This window comes from Brachyistius frenatus, unplaced genomic scaffold, assembly GCF_029030835.1.
Source record: "Brachyistius frenatus isolate BFR_SWC_R1_liver_20210118 unplaced genomic scaffold, ASM2903083v1 Contig_11, whole genome shotgun sequence".
Lineage (NCBI taxonomy): Eukaryota > Metazoa > Chordata > Actinopteri > Embiotocidae > Brachyistius > Brachyistius frenatus.
The window spans coordinates 6804910-6827631 of NW_027210610.1; the positions used below are offsets into that span (position 1 = coordinate 6804910).

Below are 22722 nucleotides of genomic sequence, written 5' to 3' on the forward strand. Positions count from 1 at the left end.
ACTCCCTGCATGACTTCAATCTGCATCTTTGTGTGTTCTCTATTTACTGTCATCTGCGTGAACTACTGAGGAGATTATTTTAAAGCATTTTGTTACGCTATAAGCTCTTCCTGACATCTGTGCAAAAAGCCTTAATTCTAAGCAACAAGGGCACGAACAGAAAGCTGTTTCATTCAAGACTGCATGGTTCAGTACAATGGGCCGTGTGTGCACAACCCAGCACATTACTGACTGCCGTACAGGGAAATAAGCTTTCAACTCAATATTAATGTTTACCAAATCAAATGAAAGCGCATGCTTATTTTGCATCTGGCAAAACTCTGCAGAAAGGCTCACTTTTCTCTTTCAAAAGAAAACCATGCTACAAAATAGACCTTTGCATGCAATGTTCACACATAAAACGAGTCAGAAACACGACAAACAGTCTGCTACACGAACAAAAACTGAAAGATAAAATATAATACACTTACCTCGTCTTTAGTATATTCAAAAACTGTAAAATTTCTGAGAACTGTATCAACCTTAAGGCTCTTAAAAACCTCAAACCTGTGGGGAAAAAAGATCATAAAGACATGACCAGAGATCATTAGTAACAATTCAGACAACATCGGAGACATTCGATTGTGGTTTAACAGCAGCTTCATACCTTTCATGCTTTCATCCATGTTTATCAGTTTCATTGGATTCATATTGATCAAAAAATGAATCTCCAAGACAAGCAAATCAAGCAAAACTAACCGCTTACTGTATTAAAAAAATATTTTTGCAAGAAGTGGGGAAAATGTTGTAAATTAGCTCAGCATCCCGGCTATCGCTTCATCAATTTGTAACGCCCTGTTTTAATCTGAGGAGGCTCGCAACGCACCGGCGTCTACCCAACACATGCTTCATTTCTAATGGATAACGTGGATGAGATGAAAACCTGGATTAGAGTAAAGACAGGTGGACGTGGTCACACCGAATTGAACCAGTAAACAGATGTGACGTCAAATCCTAAATTTCAGGGTATTTATGGGAAGAAAAAAATGAAGCCAGTGGCTGTTGCCAAGAGGTCAAGGACGACATAAAAATCAGCACCGACAACGCCAGCCTGAGCTTCTGTCCATGATCACCGCTTGATTGGATCATATGTACATGCTGATATTAGATAACAGCCTTGTTGCTACATATTTAGAGGCGTTTCAGTCTAAAAAGCTTAAATCATTTCTACAAAATCACATTTGATCAACAAGTGCTTTGTGTTTCTTTATTTAGGTACATTGCAGTAAACAACTGGCTAAAAAAGAACCTCCCACCTGAGTTTAAAAGCCAAATGATTCATAGAATAAACTCAGTTTGAAAAAAAAACAAAAAAAACTGCATCCATTCCAGTGTCGTAGCTGCATAAACAACTAAAAGCCACATCAGCCAAGAGAGAGCAATCGGCTAAAATCCATCTCCACGTGTATTAATTGGGCTGACAAATTTCCCTGCTGGAGTGGATTTGTGTGAATGCCAAATGACATAAATCAAAGACGTTCCAGGCAATCATTCAGCTAAAAAAATATATAAGTACGTAAGCTTTTATATAAATGACATGAACTTTCGCGTGCCTTGCCAAAGCTAATTTTTCATTTCAACTGAGTGTTTGCCAGCTGGGGAGCATAGTACAGAGCAAATCCTGAATCTGCTCCAGCTGACACACAGAGTCCAAAGAGTTCTGGACATGGCAACCTTCAGCTTTAGAGGACATTCCCCTCCTTTCCACAACCTGCAGGTCTTACCCCAGTAGAAGACTACATGGAAGCATGCACCGAAGCTGTACCAGATGCTATCCTGGTCCTCTTTGTCAGCGACCTGGCCGCGGCACATCCTGACCCTGTAGCCCTTCTGGAAGAGCTCCCCGGTGGATTTCTTGCGTCTTCTTCTATTAGGAACCGTGTCTGACTGCGTCCCTCCATCAGGCCCCCTGTACACTAACATCTTCGTCGGAATCATGTTTAGAAATAACAGGCAAAAGTTTCCAGCATCAAGTCCAAAATCTTCTTCACGCCCAAGGCTTCACTGTTCTGCATCTGCCTTTAAAAGAACTCGTGTCAAAAAGTTCTCCTTGTCCAAAAAAGAAAAAACGCCACGGCAACAGTCAGATGCTTCAACGACATTCGCACCCAACAGTCAGGCATCAAAAGCAGCTCTTTTTTGAAGAAGCATTTTGATCTGATTTACTTCGGACCTTCACAGTGTTCTCGTGGCGATCAGGCGACTCGGCGAGCTTAAAGCAAACCCTTTTCCCATCAGGATATTAGAGTGTAAGCTCCTTTAGGAATCATCCAGGAAAAGGAAGAGGCCATCAGCTGGCTTCACAATGTAACCTACATCTCAGGCCTATAACACCACAACTGCTGCTGGCAAACCAAAATTTCATTCTCTAATCTTGGACAAGAACAGCGTGTAGCTCTGTGTCACATTTACAGCAGAACACAAGTCATGTGAACAGCCACTAAAGCTGTGTATGGAAAGATGAGAGGCTTTGGCAGACATTGTGTTTTTCTATGGATTTAGTGATTTTGAAATAATCCCTAAATTAATCACAGTTGATGTAATAACTGTTATTGGAGCTGACGTTAAAATTAAGTGCGTAGCATGAAAGATGTCACCGTACAGACAGGAAATACAAAATCTACAGCGTTCAGTCTCAAATGTGAGTAAAAATATGAAATATTAGTCACTTTCTGAGTTGTAAATCCTTTCATTATATTTCTGTAGAGTGAGTAGATTGAATGAAAGAATGATTTAAATATTTTCAGAGACATATAAAGAAACAAATGAGACGTGTTTTTTTTTTTTAAATAAACATGATTTTGTATAACAATGTTAGCACTTAGTAGTTAGTAGTACTTTGTAGTTTATTTGACAACAAATCAACTAAATTCGATCATGGTACATTTTGCATAAGGTTGTTGAAAATGTTGTGTAAAAACTTTGCAAGATTAATAACAGAACAAGAAAGCTGAAAAAGGTCAGACTTCCCTCTAATCTTATCAGTGGATTATTTTGCTTCTTTGAGATTATGTCAAAATCATTAAAAATATAACTTGCAAGTTCAACTTGTTGTAACTGGAAGACGAGGCATCCAGCAACGAGGGATCACACGGAGACAATCCTCAGATTTAAGTGTGACAAGCCAACAAGATTGGAAACCTCTGACCAAGACAGTTTTTTTTAGCCAGAGCAAAGCAAGTCAGATGAACATGCAAAAATATCAAGTTTGCTGATGATTAAACATATGATTCAAAGTTTGATCATAAAGTTTGCAATAATAAAACACTATGTGAGTTAAAACTGAGCTCCTTTGTCAAGGAAACATGAAACCAATTAACTGCTGGTAAACTCAAGACACCAAACTAAACAAAAACAACTTGCCTCAGAACTGTATTTCAATAGTTACTTCCAGTAAAATTCCTCGACCATTAACACAAAATGACAGACCTCAAAAGTAAAACCCCTCTTTCCTTTTCCATTCATTATCCTGCAGCCCTGTACCTGCAACCTCTGGGCTCCTGAACACAGTTATGAACCGCTACTTTGGACAGTTTGTTTCAGTGGACAGTTTAATACTGAAACCCTCTTTCGTTTTTTTTGTTTTTTTTTACTTGCACTCTGGAGGAAAAAGGTGCCGCATGTGGCTGCCACCAAGACATGAGTATCTTATCTGGAGGAGTAATGTCGCTCTGAGTTCTTTTCACTGTCGCAGATGAATGGGATGCTCATATTTAAGAAAGAAAAGAAAAGTAAGGAAATGTTAGTCTCTAAGCCCCAGACTCTGCAGTAAATACTCTTATTAGCCACTGCAGGTTGTTTGTGCACGAAATATCTGAGAACATATTCTACGTAACATCCAGAATGTGTGTCATGCTCGCACCGGGAAGCCTGGCGTGCATCAATGAGCGTGTTAGTGTATGAGAATATTAGCGCATACCGTGACCGTATTTGTGTCAAAACGTTCAGACAGGAGGATTGGCAGATTGACAGATTGGCTGAACGCCTGCTGAAATATGGATTTGGATGAAAGGAGGGAGACTGACAGCTGCAACCAGGCCCCACTGAGCTGGTTACGACCTCATCACCTGTTTGACCTCCGTTTGACCGAACACAAAATCAATCACTAATCCTCCACAACCAATTGAGGATATAGGATTTTCTTTTTTGCACTGGGGAAATAAAGAAAATGTCAGAAAATGTTTTCATTGTTAGTGTTCAGTTCTAAATAATAACAATATTTGTTTACTTTGGATGCAGACAGACTTTTCATAGCAGACAGTTTGACTTGCAGAAAGGCAAAGGTGCTACTACTAAATGCTCTGTTCTACTGAAGTATCACAGAAATACATTAAAGTGAGTCAGTATTAGAAATAACCTAAAACTGAAGATAAATGTCATTCATTATTATTATAACCAATATTTGTTATCTTTTACACCTCTGCTTTTCATCCAGTCACATTGTCAAAATGTCTTTTCTGGAAAGGCCCTTATAGAAGACCAAATTCTCGTCTGCACCTGTGCACCTTGTATATTTAAGTTTGTATACATACCTCTCTCTCAGCACCTGGTGTGTGACAGGAAGTGCTGTATGCTGGTTTGTGTGAAATACAGTAAAGTGAGAGTCATGTGGGCTGAGCAGACAACAACAAAAATGGCTCCTACGCCTACACAGACAGTAACAGCACAACAACAGGGTGGTGTAGGCAACAACAGCATCGCAGTGCTGCTTACACTGCTGTTGGAGCCGGGATATCTGGGAAATCAAGGCAAAACAATCACCAGCACCATGACAAACATAAACTAACTAAAAACTAACAACTGAACCCCAAGCAGTTTGTTTTAGAGGCTGATTCTCAGAAGGCTCTAAGTGTCTGTAATATGAGTAATGATGAGAAAATATTGCGATATCTCGTAAACCACAGCAGAAATGAGTAGTTGGCCGATTGCTTAGTCAATATAAACCAAAATAATCTGCAAACATTTGATGATCTAGTCGTGATTTGCATCACTTTTCAGGCAAAATACTAAAACATTTGCAGCTACCTGCTTCTTAAACTTGAATATTGTCTGCGCTTCTTACTTTAATATCATTGTAAAAATAAATATCTTTGGAATCTATTGTTTGCTGGCCAAAACATCACAATGGATTTTGGGACATATTTAGAAATGCCCATTTTAGCCCAAAAGTCTACTGCTCTGACTATGTTCACATTTACTGATGTTACAGTAAGTTTATACGTCACTTATTTAAAATAAATATTCTTCTGTCTTAACACACTGTCCATCCTAACAGACCTAAATGAGAGGAGACCTAAGAGTGGGTATAGACAACCATATGTCATGTGTTCAAGTGACAAGCAACAACAAAAAAAGACACAAAATCTAAATTAGCACTAAAGCAGAGAAGAAGTCAAGCTGCACTGAAAAGTAGGACACTAAATAAGACAATATTTAAGACAATATATATTGAACATATTTTGATATTCAGCATGTGATATGGCCACAGGAAATGACAGAAATTATACCAAATAAGAAATCCAGGCATAGTACTAACACTATGACAAAAAGACCGCTCTATATGTTCCGTGTACGTACCAATAACTATCTGTACAGTACAACGTAGCTAACAACGATATCAACACTCAAAGTTGTATCAGCTTAAATGGCAACTGTACACCCACACGTCCACTAGATGGCACCACTGAGCAGCATTACCTTTTACTACTTTTGTTGTCCTCATACCACAAGTCACAGTGCATCAGCTGAGGGAAAATACACAGACATATTATGCAACTGTACCCATCAGGCTGTCACACTGAGTCTAAAGAGGAGGGGGTACGGTGCTGAAAGAGGGGCAGGTGTTGGCTGCATGGCAGGTGTGTTCCTCAGCTGACAGGAGAAGAAAAAGCAGCTATAAAAACCTGAAACGCAGTAAAAAAAAAAAAAAAAAAAAATGATCTCCTTTAATCCTGTAATTCCTCACAGACCTCTCCGAGTGATGAGTTCACACATTTAGCAGATTGACTTCTATTCTAGCGCTCAAGCCCCCAACAAAGCCTATTACCTTTTTCTTTTTTTTTCTTTTTTACCCATTCGTGTATTTTTCAATCCCAGCATTATTTCATTGGAGTGTTATTGCAGGTGTGCTGAAGGGCTCTGCTGGAGAGGTGGAGGGCATGTGAATGACAAGCACAATGCCCAGTGCTGACCACAACGCGCTGCCAAAGTTCGAAAATCAACTTCCATCAATGGCACACCCCAGGTCAGCCATACAATATTTGATACTGTTGTCAAGCCAATCAGATTGAGTTTAACAAATAGAGCTCATAAAGCTTTGGAGTCACCATGCTAATCAGTTTCCATGCTGTGCTGTAGCAAAGTTGTTAATTTGATGCACTATTATGTATGACTGTGACAATCAATCACATTTTTCATGCACATCATGCAACATCACAACATAAAGTTCATTTCAAGACAAAAGTATCAAACTCATATGGCTGACAGTGTAGGTGTGCCCACGTACATGACCACAAAACACCAAGAAGTTCCCTTTTTACAGCTTTAGTGATGTGCTGAGATTATCTGGGGAGTTCAGTGACAGATGTTAGACCCGTAAAATCCACTGGGTGGCACCACAGGCTGCTGGTAATATAAACGCTCAACTGAGCCACTGTGGGAACGAAGTATGCTTCCTTACCCAGCCAGCTCCTGTTCAAGTACACTGACACAAACACTGGAGGAACCGTGAAGAAGTCCACCACCGAGTTCACCTCCAACCAGAACCACAGCTTGTCATTGGCAGCAATAAACTGTGACAATGAGGGATAAAGATAAGAAAAAAATTCAACACATTTTTTTGTTCTTCAAACAAAAATGCAGTGACCTTACTGTTTTACTTACACGGAGACCGAAGTACAGCAAGAAGAACACGTTGAATGCCATGTCGATCTGCAACGTGAAGTCTTTGTAGAAGTTCTGACAGGACTCAATAGGACTATTAGAGACAAAAACAAAAATATGTTTATGTCCAAGGGCAGGGACCAACAGTCAAGTAACAAAACACGTGGTAAAATGTATATATTATAACATGTTTCATTAACAATAAAGTATAAAAGATGCATTCTTCTTTTCCTGAAAATGCATTTTTAAGATTTCCAAAAGAAGAGAAACATACGTGTTCAAAAAAAAGTGCAATAGTTGGTCATTTCCAGTGTTTTTTTTTCTGTTGAGAAAGGGCATGCATTTATTGTCACACAAGCAATAACTTGTTAGAATACCTGATTAACCCTTAAATAACTGCAATACAATCTGTCTCAGGAATATGTTGTATTCCAAGAGCAATCTTCCATAATGGAAATGGTGCTGCTTTCCTTTCAGCATTTCCCATCTCACAGACAACATATCATGTACTGCAAATATTAGGTCAAAGATGAAAATGCAGAGCCAAAGCAGTAGTTTAAGGGTTAAATGCATGCAGGGTTCATTTAGTCTTTTATGAAATCAGGCAGCCATAGCAAATGCTAGCAATGCAGTGAAGTCTCACCCTCAAAAAGCTTGTATCTGGCACTAAGAATTCAAATAAAGAGAAATAATTAACCAAGTAAATGTGAATATAATAGGTTAGTATGACTGTGTGCTACTAATTAATGACCTGGAAGTTGAAATTAGCCTCTTTATATATTACGAAACCACAGGCTTACTGTACATTCAATATTTTACAATACTGTGGAGAAAAAGTGTTAATTAACTGAGTGCACAGCTATGATGGGGATTACTTAATCATTTGAATAAATAAAATAAATGAAAACAGAAGAGAATTATTTCTAATAGAACAATCATGGTTAGTTGTGTTAAAAATGAAAGTCAGCACTGTAGTGATGAAACAATCAGCCTGTGATGTGATTAGCTGACAGAAAATTCATGAACAACAATCTTGATTCTATTTAATAATTCTTGTTCGTTTAAGCTTCTCAAATTTGAGAATTTTTGCATTTTAAATATAAATGAATATCTTGAGTTCATTTGGATCATTTCTTGTAAAAAATCAAAGTATTAGAAGATGTCTTTTGGTTTATCAGGCCTCTAAAATAAACAACTGTGAAAAGGAAAAATTACTCTCGAGTTCAGTGTTACAATTTGTGGACACACGATGAGCTGCTACAAAGATGTATTTCTTCAATTTAGGGGGTCACAAGACAAGATACGTGTTGAGCGCCGCTGCCCTAAAGCACAAGTTGCAATGACTCATGTTTGTCCTTCTTGTTCGTTTGTTTGTTGTCTGTGCTAGTCCTCTACCTGCAGTGCCAGCACACTTCAGCTTCACTAATGCGCACCACATCACTCAACAGCTGCAGTTCGCCTGTGCCGTTTAATACCACTCAGATTAAAGCAAATTGCTTTTGTTATGTAAAAAAAAAAAAAACTCCATGATAAGTGACATTAAAGTACCTGGGGGATTATTCTGAACTGATCTAATTCACAGCAGTGACACTCGGTAGATCTTCTGTTTGATGACCAAGAGGTTGGTGATGTGATAAAGAAGACAAACCATCTGCATCTGCCTCACACAACCGTCACATTTCATCATCTAATTGAAGCAGTATTTAGAAAAGTCCTCATCAGCACAGAGTATTACTCCAGGTTCTCTAAAGTGATTAAAATTGTACCTGAGAATAGACTGTGTTATAGCTTTGTTACATTTTCTGCAGCAGCCAACAACTTTTATAACCTTGAAATGTTCTACAATAATATTTCAAGTGATAATAACTAAAAGATTTGATGACTTTCATAGGAGTTCCTGCTTGTGGTATCGTGTAATAGACATGTCAGTCCACCAGAGGATGCCATGTCAGTGTCCCGTTTGGCCTTGGCCTGGCGTGAAGAATAGACTAAATATGACCAGGGTCACAAAGAAGGTGATGTGATGAAGCACAAAGAGACATCCACACGTCCACATGTGGAGGAGGTTAGATGGAACCAACACAAGACTTTCACCCAGACAATCTCGGAGCTGGAAGGCAAAGGTCAATCTGGATAAATGTAAGTAAGTTCCGCACAAAACATTATGTATTTAGCTTATGTAACATGCATAATGTTACTTATGTAAAACCTTTTTACGCTTTTTTTTAAGCGAAACATGAGCTTTTCCTGAACCTAACCGTGCAGTTTTTGATACCTAAACCAAATGTGTTCTTTTCACACCTAGGCAAGGCTACACGTGACACTGACACGGTATCCTCTAGTGGACCGATGGGTGTATTACACACCTGTGTATTACGCAGCTTTGGACTTAATGAGAAGACAAATGTATTGCCGAGTTTGTGCTTTAAAAACCATAAGCTACCTTAAATGTGGGGTAAAGGGTGCTCCACAAAGCCCAAATTCAACAAAGTGTATAGAAAGCTGGTAAAAATGAAAGTAATTGATAGTATAATCTTGAGTTCAAATTTGAAGCACCCTTAAAGCAGAGCGACACATACCCTTTTCTTGACGGCAAAAAAGGCACCTTTGTGAAATATTTTACAAAACGTAAAGCTTATTGTTGTTAAAATACCAAAGTAGAATAGTGAAGCACTAAACCTTTGTTCAATGGTTTGATTGTATTGTAATTTACTGTATGTTTGTCTCCAATATGCTGCACGTTATCAGCTTGGTAGCATGTTTTGTATGATTATTTCCTGCTTTTTAAAATCAAGCCGAGACATACATTTTCACTAAAGGAATTGTTAGATTCAGCTGTTTTTCATCTTGATTATTATTAAAAGTGGAAAAAAAAAAAAAAAAAAATCCTCTGACATCTGTAAGAATAGTCCTAACATGCCGGATAGTTCTGCCCGCATTCGCTGTAATGACACATCAGCCCAGCAAATCCCTGTCATTGCAGGGTAACAGACCATATAGCGGCGGCAGACCTGCAGTGCTAAATAATTGAGTTCCGGTAGGCCTGGGTTGGAAGAGGACTAAGCCTGTTATGGATCAGACAACCCCCCTCGCCCACAGCAGCACTGGTGTCTCCGTCTGTCCTTCATTCAGTTCAGGTTCAGATCAAACAGGACAGATCAGCTCACATGTAGAGAGCCTTAATGCTTTCTGATGGTGCTGCAAGATTCATTTTAAGGCGTAGAACCTTTAAAAAAAAAAAAAAAAAAAAAAAAAAAAAGAAGCTGCACAAATGCTGAATCCACTGATGGGGGGAAAAGTCACAAAGATTACTTAAACCAGTTATCATTTTAAATTGTCAGCACAGGTGCCACTATGATGTAAGGAATATACAAGTTTTCTATGAAAGTATTTGTTTCATTTGACTTAATAGGTAAATAGCTGGGTGTCGTCTGCATAGCGATGGAAATTTGCCAAGTTTAACATCTACCAGCTAAAAGATCATTTTCTGAGGAGCTGGAGATCAAAACAGAGCTAAAAGGAGATTAATAAATGGAGTCAAACACTTAACTTTCATTCACCACAATTCTAACTGAACAATAACTGCTGGATGTGTATATGGGCAGCTTTTCCCCAATGCACTCAAAATATCATCTTAAGAGTGATAATGTCATTGTCAATGTTGTATTTACAACTTCTTATAGCTGGCCCGAGTTATTGCAGGTTAAAGAGGACTCTGCCAACCACAGGTCTGTCAGGTTTTAGTGGAGTTTCTGATTGTCCAAAGAAATCAGTAAAAAAAAAAAAAAAAAAAAAAAGCTAGTATTTAAAAAAAAAAAATGTATTAAAAAAACGATTAAACAAGACTAAGAATCTGATCAAACATTCAACACTAGCTTTAAATACACTGCAGTAAAAAAATTTCCCCTCGGGGATTAATAAAGTATATACCTACCTACCTATCGACCTAATTTGTTCAGTAGTCCGTGTTTAGGCTTGACATCCTCCTTCAACACGGATGAAACAATAATACATATCATCCTGACTTACAATGTGGCTACAGAAGTCGTGGGTGCAAAGTAAGACACAACCAAAGATTTATGAAGTAAAACTCCCTCTCAAACCAAACTGGCCTCTTCATCTCTGCGCCTCACAGTTTGAGCACTTCTTTGCATCTAAGTGGGTCTGCTGTGTTGATGTCCCTCTCTGTCGCTTCTACTTGGGTCAGCCTGTCCATCATACAACAGCCTCAGCAGCCCCACAGGACTAATTACAGGAAGGGCTGTATCTGTTACAGTCTGCTGCCACTTAGAAGCACGCAAGAGAGCAGCTAACTGGCTGCTCTTTTGCCTTAAGTACCAAGCTTATTGGGCCCGACAGGTAGGGGGAAAAAAATGCTGTCTGAATAATAGAAAAGACTTGGACAAGACTGAATGAAAATTTAGATAGAGAGCCTTGTAGGATGGATATGAATATAAGTAATCGGACAGGTGCTGCGGCATCACTCCTCATTGTGTATTTAACAATTCCTTTTCATATGTATGAAAAGGTTAAAGGGAGAGTTTGAAGGTCATCCTTCATCAGGTGCAAAGGTATCGGGCGCTGCAGCAAGCAAGTTCTAAGAACGGGAGGCCACAGCTGGCATCAGTGAGGATGTAACTCTACCTGAGCTTGTGCAGATAATGAAATGAGATCATGCTTGCAAACTACATCAGAGCAAGCCAAGCCCTCAGCTGTATGTGGTCTTATGAAATAACAAACAACTTGCCTCTAGGACCACGAGCCTGATCACACCAGTTTACAGCCCATTTTCTCCTCTCTGCCTTAACATTGCTCCTAGTGGGGACTCCCTCTGGGGTTGATGGAAGCTTTCATGCTGGTGTATTTTGCTCTACGCTCTTAATGGCCCTTCCTGTCCAAACACCACCGGGCTGCAGTAACAGTACGCTGTCGCACATGTTGCTAAAAGGGTCTTCCGCTTCCTCGAGTCTGATGAACGATGGTGATTGTTTGCAACAGGAACTTTGGACTTTCCTGCCTGTCTGAGCGTCGTCTGATCCTTTCATAACAGAGATTAAACAAATATCATCTCTGAGCACTGGCTGCTCGCCACCAGAGATTTCCAGTAAGCCCAGATCAGTTTACCTGGAAGGGGATTGGATAAAACAAAAACAAACAAACCAAAAAACCATCCAGTATGTATTCTTGAATCCTACAGTATATAGCAAGCACAAAGCACAGTGTTATTAAGGCCAATTCTATATGTTAATGAGGATTTATGTGTGTCGGCAACACTTAATAATCTTTTCAACTGAAGCAACATCATTTTTCCGGCAGGGTTATTATAGATTTAGACTGCAATATACAGTTTATAAGTAAATAAATTCATATGTTTATTTTACTGAGAAAACGGTCCACATATAAACATTAAGTTTGAATAAAGCTACTAAGATTTGAGCTACTTTGCTTAGAGGACAGGGACAGCAGGACAAAATGTGAGACATGCTTCTCATTTCTTGATTTTTCAGTTTTATCAGTCCGTCTTCAGACCTGCTCTGGTTGGTATAGATTAGGGATGCTACCATGATTTTCAAATAGTCGTTAAAATTATTATTATTTCTTTTTTAATCGATAGGTATATGCGACTACTGTTCTTATTTTCCGTTTATATGGCTCCTGGTTGTAATGCATTACTTCCGTCAGGTGGCGGTAATGCACCTGAAAGCTGTTCACCACTATACATTTCCATGAAGACTGTTAACGTTCACAAAGACAAATCTCCAGCGTAGATCCGATTTTATGGTCACATGAGAAATCTCACCTTGAGAGCGACATTTTCTCTCCATAAGTAGTCTTAAAAATACGCATGTGTGATGTAAGTGCATTGCAAATATTCTTTATTGGGATGGGAAGAAACAGGGTTAATGGTGGACTTTGAGGCAGAAAAGTAGTATCACTAGTGACAATTTAACTCTTAACGCAAAATACTTACTCAGAGGAATCTATGAAGTATATTACAAGGGCTCCAATGCTGAGTGCAAAGACAAGCACCACCTAGAAAAAAGAAAAAAAAAAGACATTTTACTTAAATCTACACTTTTATATACTTATATATATATATATACACACACACACACACACACACACACACACACACACACACACACACACACACACACACACACACACACACACACACACACACACACACACACACACACACACCTGGTTTAGACCCAGACAGTACGTTTATTCTTTAGATGCTTTGGGAGATGGGAAAAGGAGGACACCAGCCAAGTTGACCTATTTGGCTGACAACACAAATCTATTACAATATTTAAAATGTATTACATGCGTATAAGAACCACCTTTTCCTATTTTTCAGAGAACTTTTCAAAACTAATTTCTAGACTACAAACTGTAAAAACAAAAGGAGGGTTACTTGAAGGGGTCTTACATGACACTTGTCATGAACATGAAGGAGGTTATAAATGTTTATGACTTGTCATTAAAGTGTCATTTGGTAAGTGATATAATTTCTAATGCAGAGTGGACACTGTTTGGGATGTTTTTGTGACGACAACGTGACATAAACCAAGGGAAGATAACCTGTCAGTGTCTTTGTTATGAAAACTTAACCAATACAATAATTTTAAAGTTAAAACATATTTTAAAACACTATTAATTTAAATTCGCAGAAAATATCAAATCATTATTCTTAATACAAAAATCCTAAATATATTGTGCGGTTCCACCTTCTTCAATGTGAGTATTTGCTTCTTTTTATATATATGTATATATATAAACTGAGTATCTTGGATTTAGAATATCTTGTAGACTTGGATTTTACCTCAGAAAGACATCAACATTTTTACTTATTTTCCTAACTTTCTGACATTTTACAGCCTAACTGATATAAAAAATAACTGACACAACAATTAACAGATGAATGAATAGTGAAACCAGCTCTATATCTTTTACTCTTCAACTCTCAGAACTATTAGACAACCTCAAACATAGCAAGAACAGAGGAGCAAATGCAAAGAAATAACAGAAATGTTTTTCACGGTTTGGATAAAATGTTCAATGGCTAATAACGGGCATGGACAGACCTCGATACATCTTGTCAGCCTGTTTTAATTGTGTTATATAAACCAAAATGAAAGAGTCACAGTTTTGAACAGCGGTGTCACTCACTGACTCATCATTTACTGTATATCTGACAATGTAAATAAACACACTAGACTTCAACACATCATGTAAATTGGCAGCCGAAGAACAAGGACCAGAACGTGGCTTCAGCTTTCACAGACTCCAACAAGGAAGGATAGAGCTGAGCCTGAAGCTTCAGCGGTCACAGTGGAGCACCGTGATAACAAAAATCCAGGGCATCACTTTTAGTCTGTCACTCTGCCTTTTCTGCAGGAGTGTGTGTGTGTGTGTGTGTGTGTGTGTGTGTGTGTGTGTGTGTGTGTGTGTGTGTGTGTGTGTGTGTGTGTGTGTGTGTGTGTGTGTGGGGGGGGGGGGGACGCTGCTGAATAAACTGAAGCCTGGAGTAAGCCGATAGATGCTCAGAGTAGATGGGGGTGAGCAGGGAAATAAACATGAGATTCAGGAGCGTTAGAGGTGACGCTGCTTAGTTTCAGTACACCTGTGTCCTCACCTGACAAACGCGACTGACACCGAATACCACACAGTGACATTCAAAGTGACTGCTGTCATGATGAATTTGTCAGACCAGAAAAGAAGGTTTAAGATTATCGCAAATTGAGGACAGAAGATAAAATCTCTGTTACCTAACTAGAGCATACTTTTTACAAAGTAGGCTAAAAAGCAACTAAAACAGAACACAGATCACGAGTTCATACATTTCATAGTTTGCAGAGCTGTTACAAAACCAGTTTTCTGTCATTTAGGTTAGAAAAGACTTTGATTTTTGGTCCTTTAAAGATATAGGAATGTTACTCATATTTTTCATTATTACGTTGTGAAATACCTGTCCTAATTTTGTCTCTAAAAGCCAGTGCTAATGAAGGGCTCAACCTGGAGAGACGCAAATAAGACCTGAAAGGTTTCTGCCAGACAGCAGAACAAATGTTTTACATCCCAAAATACACCACCGGGTTATCTGCGACCTTACCTGGCTTTCATCTATTTAGAAATGACACAATGGCCATCCTGAACAAGAAACCAATGGGCATGCATAATGAATGGGTCCAGCCTAATTCATTTCCCTGATGTGAAATAGTATTGTCAACCTGCAACCACCGATGGCTCCGTAATGACAAAAAGCACCCGCATGCATTTTTAATAGACCCTTCGTCTTTGAAAGCCGGGAAATCTCTTTCTGCCTCTGACCGTCCCAGTTTAGACGTCGGAAACAATGTTGGCGCAACCCTAGAAATGCTAATGTCGCCGGCAGACCAAGATTCAGCAATGGCAGTAAACAAAACACTCAGGCTGTGACAAAGAGGAGGCGGTCATGACTGGGTTCGTCAATGAGGTGGCAGCGGACAGGTGCCAGCGCCCATCATTCATCTCAGTCACCGGATAACGAGGCATCACATCTGCATCGCCGGCCACCTTGCTGGCAGATGGCTCCGCCCACAAGAGGGCACAGTGAGCTCCGGCTCCCGAAGAGGACCGGCAACCGTGAGAGCTGCCAAAGACAAACTCAGCATTTATTTTTTGTCAACACATTGTTCACTGAGTGTCAACGCCAATTACAAGATGGAAGCTAAATCAAAAGAAAATGTCAAATATTCAAACATAAACATAATTGGTCATTGCCGGGAAGCAAAACTCAGGTGCATAAAAAAAAAAAAAAGTCTATCAAAACAAGTTTTAAGTCAGGCCTCAAGTCATTTGAAAAAAGTCCAAGTCAAGTCTCTGGTTACATGTAACAGGTCTAAATTAAGTCTCATCTCTAAGAGCACAAATATTAAGGATTGAAGTTGTACAGTTACCGACTGCCTGTCACTATTTCTTTCTTTTTTTATTTATTGCTGCAGGACTATTGAGGTCAAAACTTAAATTGAGAGTTGCGGTATGGAGGATATTGTAGGTGGTACAGATCATAAAGTCCTTTGAGGCATATTTGTGGTTTTGTGTTGTGTTTTTACATCTAAAATAAATCTTCAAGGATTCAAGTAGATTTGCTCTCACAAGGCCTTTCTGTTTTTTTGTCTGCAGCTTTGAAGGACAAGAAAGAAAAAGCTGCAAACAAATCTGAAACTGTCACGATGTCAGAAACGAGGAGAATGACACTGGCTGAATAGCTGAAAGGCGTTACAAAGAACAATTGTAACGCCTTTCAGCTAAGCACAGACACTTTCGCAACAGATTCTAATATCACCAATGATTCTGTCCGTGATGTACCGGCCTGCAGAGTGCACCAGCAGGTCTCAAGCATTCAGAAGTCAACCTGCATACATCAAAGAACCCACTCATGCTCCTCCACTGCTCCTGGAGTGTGACTCACCATCGACCAGCATGAATAACCTGCCAACAACACAGGAACTGCACCTGGGCAGAAAAATCACCTTTACTGTGGAGAACGAGCCCACACTTCAAATATAAAGGCTTCAGTTTCTCAGTGTTGTTGGTGGGGTGGGGTGAGGGTTGACAGGAAGCTACATTATGTATTTTCAAAATAAAACAATGAAAGGTCACGATCCAAGCGTAATACTAAAGGTGATGTAGCCCTCATTTGGGATCATTGAAATGAAACGGTGCAAAATTTGAAAAAATAAGAATATGGCAAAAATTTAAGATTATTTAATATTATTCATTTTCAACTTAAATTGAAAATTTTATGTGAGTGAATCATCTCGGCGTAAAATTCGTGAGCCAAGTAGAAAACTAGTGGAAGAGGCCGGAGGGGAAACACTGCAAATGCAGATGCTCGGAAACGTTTATTGGTTTATACAACAGGCGAGCAGGTATTTCGTTCATGCATCTCTCATTTAACTTCATTGTTCATAGGAGCAGAAGTTTGGGACCTGGTCACCCCTCTGGGTGACTGTCCCACAGCAGCTTCCTCAGTTATACAGTGCTGCCTTCCAAAATAAAATGACCTAAGGACTCCCCCTAGTGAACCCCAAGTGTTGTTCTGGGTTTTGTACCCTCATGGTTGAAATGCACTTATTGTAAGTCGCTTTGGATAAAAGCGTCAGCTAAATGAAATGTAATGTAACTCATGCCAGCCCATCTGTTTGACCTCAAATGCTACAATGATTAATAAGGTATCCTGAGCACAAAAAAAATAAATGCAGAACTGCGCAAAAGAGAGGAAAAGAAATCAATGAGTCATCATTCATCTGAATAGTTCAATTTACATTCTAAAATAAACTGAAACACAAGTCTTTCTTTTCTCCAGATTTATTTTTCAGAGCTCAAAAACACAAATTCAGAACTTCAGCTGCTTGAATGAATATAAAGTTGTATGCAAATTTTGTAAATCACAGGAAAAACTCTTTTTTTAATTTTTTTATTCGTTATACCATTTTGTTGGTTTTTATATTGGCTGTGACTCACCCTGCAAACATACCAATGACCCCACCCATTAACTTTACCCCAAATATTTTTTAATTTAATGAGTTATGTTTTGTTGTTTCTGTGGCTCCAGTAGGTTTAGAGCCAGCAGTAAATATCTGTGTTACGGCCCTTGGATTGTGAGACGCCGAGGCCATTATGACTGTCCTCACTAACCAGACTTTGTTTACAGGGATCCTGCAAAGTTTATCCTTCGCCTACGGGTAATAACAGCAAATTAGCATGTTTACGACAACAGCCATAAACGTGATGGACTGCAATCTTGACAAACGTGGACACCGAATGAACATTCGCGAGATATTTACTGTGTCATTACTGTTGAACTCTGGCTCCTGCACAGCTGACAGGACATGCTACAGGGCGTCTGGGACTTGAAAGGCAACTTGAGCTCTGCAGTCTCAAGCTGTTGTTATTAGTGTTTCCATACTGATGGTGTGTGAAGAGTCTCGACTGCTAAGGTATCATGATAGGTGATAATAACCACTGACCTCCTCAAGGCCCATTGACACTTGGCGCACTGAAAATGGTTATTAAAGATTTAATATTCCTAATTATATTGTTAGATTTTAGTCAATAACTGTCAATAAAAATAAGTGTCTGCTGGGTAAACAATTATTTAATAGCCCGTTTGAGAAACCCACTAAGGTGGCTAGACAGCAGCTTACTCCAAGTAATAAAGGATTTATAAAGGAGTTATATGCACTTATAAAGGCAGCGATTTCGATCTGCAAACAAAAACAACATGCTTATGCTCTAATCAATCAATCAAAATATCCCAATTAACAGTTATACACACACAAATATTGGCTCTACCTGTAAATTACATGTAAAAAAAAAAAAAAAAAAAGACAGACTGGACCTTTAAGAGACAGCCGCATCCCTGCTAAGTTCAGACCTGTGTGCACTTGCTGTGTCTATATGTTCCCCATGCTTGTGGCGACAGGCAAAAACACAACATGCATACTAATGGCGTGTTGGACAGTGCTCCTGAAGCCTGGCTCCCTCCTCAAGCACAATCTTAATATAACCTCCCCAGCATTGTGTTTCACAAACAGTCTAAAGCCTCATCTGCCCCAACGAGAAATTATGATTAAACAATCTAAATCACGCCATCGGTGGAAAGGTGTGTCAATGGCATGTATCTGACGAAGTCACGCAGCAAAGTCAAGACAGATGTTTGCTATTTAAAAGGATAAAACAATTTAAAAAAAAAATTAAAACAGGATCAATTATTATCACTGTCATGATACACACTGTGTTGTCCAATATTTACCTACGGCTATATTTTCTATTTTCACATAAGATAACTATTTTATTTGTTCTTTTAATTCTGTAATTTAAGAGTCATCTGTTCTAAGCTTCTCCGAGCAAGTGTAAATGAAACAATGTTGGCATTTTTTTTCCTGTTTTTCTACACACTAAAACATTGTTATATTTCTAGTTTTTAGTCCATTTTTAAGCTCTGTCAAACGTTGAATTAGCCATAAGACATGATAATATGTCAGTGTTGTGTTTACAACTTATTGTGCTGCTTCCGGGGTCCAGAAAATACATATACATTAATTGCGGTTTAATTCAAACCGAATTTGTCTTTCTCAGTTGTGGTTTTGATTGTGTGGCCAAAGCTGCTGCTGCTGCTAATTAGGTGTAGATCACTAGCGCACGTTAATGACGGTGGTGACGTATTTTGTAGCAACAGCAAGACAACTTCTGCCGTGGAAAAAGTCCTCTGAGAAATTAGAATCACACTCGAGGGGAAAGCATCACAGAGCTAGTTTCTTTTTTAGATGTCCAGTGTGAATAAACACTAAAAGTTCAGATTGGTGTGTGTGTGTGTGTGTGTGTGTGTGTGTGTGTGTGTGTGTGTGTGTGTGTGTGTGTGTGTGTGTGTGTGTGTGTGTGTGTGTGTGTGCGTGTGTGTTGCAAATTAAAAATGTACTGTGGTTTTTCATAGTTTTATTACTTCTTTGAGTGAAATGCAGCTTTTATCAGTAATGTAGATTCAATTTACACTTTGAAGAAAGAATGAGTGTAAAATGAGGCCTGAGTGAACTCAACTCATTAGATGTATTAGATGCCTCAGTCACAGTCATGTACTGACATAATTCTGTCTGCATGCATCAGATCCTATTGAAAACCTGAATCTCAGTTTGTCGGTGTAACATTACTCATCGTCAGACAAGATAAAAGCCAATGCTTAATGGGCTCCAGTCACTGATGACGGCAGCGGAAAGAGGATAAGTATCGTACAGGCCATCTCTAGACGTGTGTGTGTGTGTGTGTGTGTGTGTGTGTGTGTGTGTGTGTGTGTGTGTGTGTGTGTGTGTGTGTGTGTGTGTGTGTGTGTGTGTGTGTGTGTGTGTGTGTGTGTGTGTGTGTGTGTGTGTGTGTGTGTGGTAAGAAATTAACTCATCGTGTGTCATTCTGATCATGCCTCCGCTGCTTTGACAATCTCATGAGTCATCACTGAGGCGAGGCTCAAGGACACAGAGGTGGATGGGTTCAATGTGCCAGGATCAGTGACTGTGCCAAAGCTATTTCTTAACCCTGTGGACTGGCTGATCAAGGACATCAGACGGATCAGAAGGAGGAGAATGACTGAAATAGGGGGTTGTTGGCTAATAAGTGAAGTTCAAATGCATTGTGAAAGAAATACATAAGACCCCCAGGTATGGCATTAAAAAGTAAAGACATTAAATTTTGTTTTTTTTAAAGTAAAAACTATTTTTAGTACCAAAACTGCTTCATTTATTTCTCAAAAATCTTTTTTTTTTTTTTTTTTTTGCTTTGCCCTGACTGATTCAGATGCCTAGATCCTAATTTTAATTTTAGCAGTGTTAAAAATCATAAATCAAAGAAGGCAATGTGGAGCCAGAATATTTATAGAGCATCTATTAAAACCACATGCTGCCAAAGAAATGTATTACATGTAATAAATGTAATATGAAAAACAAATCAGACCGGAGGTTAGCTTTCCTTCCACAAACCACAAAGAAACCCAAAAATGTTGGTTCTCAAAGCCCAAATAATCGAACATCATTATTTAGCAATTTAAAAAACCCTGAAAAACTTGTCATCTTGCTGCAGAGATGTGAAGTGAAGTGGTTTTGTTTCACCCCCTCACCCTTCAGTGATGTAACGATGACACAGACCCAAAACTTTAAAGCTGGAGCGCAAGACTTTTATAGATAAAGGTACATTACATTCAAGCCCTAATACCGCCTGGTGTCTGGTGAGACATTCCCACGCTAAGCGCATTAATCCACACTGAGCATGCTCTTCGGGTAGGAACGAACGCTAACTAAATGGTTGCTACATTAGGTATATTTTTTTTCTCTCTGATTTCTAATCACATTTATTTGCAGTGGACAGCAGATGTCATCATATTCTAATCAATCTAAAAATGTGTACAATGTCAGTGCGCTCCGATTTATGAGTCCATAAAGGAAAGAACATTTCGGACACAATTTGCCGCAATCGAGTGCTAATGACTTTACGGTACCATAAAGGCCTCCATTAGCGCTGTCACAGCCAGGTGATAGGTAGGCAACATCGAACGGTCAAACGGCAGTACAGTAACTCCTCATTGTTTTCACACTCTTTGTTTCACATCTCTCCCTCAGAGGGCCTGCTACAACTCTCCCACGCCCCCTCACTCAGATTAAAAGCTGTTACTCCATCCGGACTTCCTTGGTGATGTTTTATTGGTACCTGAAGAAACACACTCTTGCCAACCGATTGTCTTGCAGGTTTCAGTCCCGAAGGCACTGCTTCCTCAGTTTTCAAATAAACATCAATTCAACGTTTAACTGTAAATCAGTTACACTGTGCGTGCTGATCTGTTTGTGCAAAGCTTACAGTATATAGAACAGTCATTAATAATGTAAACTTTCATCCAACATCAATTGAACAACTCTTTTTTCAGGGAATCCCTGGAAACCCTCACACATGCATGTGGGTGTCTGGAGTGGCTGAATATCCAGGCTGCATCATTCACAAATCTTTCCCATGATGAGTGTATCGTGCAGACGGTACAGTATCCAAAGCCGGGCTCCACGATTTTCTTTTGTGCTTGCGACTTTAACACTCACGAGAAAAACCGATGGGTTTAAGGGATTTCTCTCTCATCTTGTCAAAAGAAAGCAGATTATTCCTTTGTCTTTCACGCATGCAGCTGCTTCCACATCATTAGGGATCACTACCAGCATGACAGCAGTTCCACAGGGATAGAGCAGCTATTCAGTAATAACGTCATCACTCCCAAGCCTGAATGCATCCCCCTCTACTGAAACCAACAGCAGAATGAATTTAGCTCCTTTAACTCCCGTGCAGCTGCTGCAGTAGCAAACAATTGGTGATTGTCTGTAAACTCACACTTCTACTATTCATTTCACGAGTTTCCCATTTTGACATTTCCTAAAATTGGAACTTAATGTCTTGTCTGACATTTAAGAAAGATTTATTAATAAAAATCCTCTGACATACACTGATACAGCAATAACCTTGATCTGATTTACTTATGGATCTAAAAGACTGAATTGAGATGTTGCCATGGTTAAGTGAGACTGCTAATTTCCAACATGGAAACCAAGACAAACTGGTGAAAAAGCTGTTTTTTTTTTTCCCCCTCTGTCTAAAACATCCCCTGATTCATACAGCTGATATAAATGATACTTAACAGTATGCACAGACTTTGAACTCTGTGTTTTGTAATTATGGGAGCCACCAGAGGAAAGTTCCTTGTACAGCAGTTCCTGGAAGCTCATTTAGAATGTTTCATTCCTGCTAGGAGACACAGAGCATCGAGCTGCTGCAACGCATTGCAACTTTACCGCATTCAGCTGCAATTTGCAGAGGGACCGAGAACAGAAAAATTAACAGGCGCCCTTGTTAATGACAGAAGGAGACCAAGAGGGAGTTGGACAGAGCCAGGATGGAAAATAAACCAAGTCTATCGCGACACAACATCTGTGCTTCTTTCTTTCACTATTACTGTATATGGTGTCTGAGTTCTTGAAAATATGTGAGGTATTTAAATTAATCTACTTACATGGTCTATTTCTTTTAGAGATGAAGACCGAATGTGCAAAACAAAGTTAAGGACATTTTTTTTTATGCGATTATGTGTTAATTATATTGGGTGATATTGCCTGCACACAGCGTCTGAGAGAGTGTAGGTTGATGGCATTATAATTATTAACACCATTTTAGCAGACACTCTCTAGTGTTGAAAACACCAGGTCAAAAATAACCAGAGAACTTTCCCAA

The 22722-nt window shown here is 39.2% G+C and overlaps 1 protein-coding gene across 15 annotated transcripts in view; it reads right to left on the reverse strand.

Annotated features, from left to right (window-relative positions):
- The window catches only part of LOC138617123 (calcium-activated potassium channel subunit alpha-1a-like), an 84184-nt gene that overhangs the window by 39974 nt on the left and 21488 nt on the right, over positions 1 to 22722 (reverse strand). For 14 of the 15 annotated variants that reach the window (XM_069691851.1, XM_069691862.1, XM_069691854.1 and 11 more), the window contains exons 3-6: positions 12893 to 12954; positions 6922 to 7015; positions 6719 to 6830; positions 471 to 546 (exon numbers count right to left, since the gene is read on the reverse strand). In XM_069691851.1, the coding sequence (XP_069547952.1) occupies positions 471 to 546; positions 6719 to 6830; positions 6922 to 7015; positions 12893 to 12954 (344 nt within the window). Of the gene's footprint in view, positions 1 to 470; positions 547 to 6718; positions 6831 to 6921; positions 7016 to 7564; positions 7588 to 12892; positions 12955 to 22722 lie in introns of those variants that run through there. The other variant, XM_069691864.1, reaches the window with a different exon arrangement.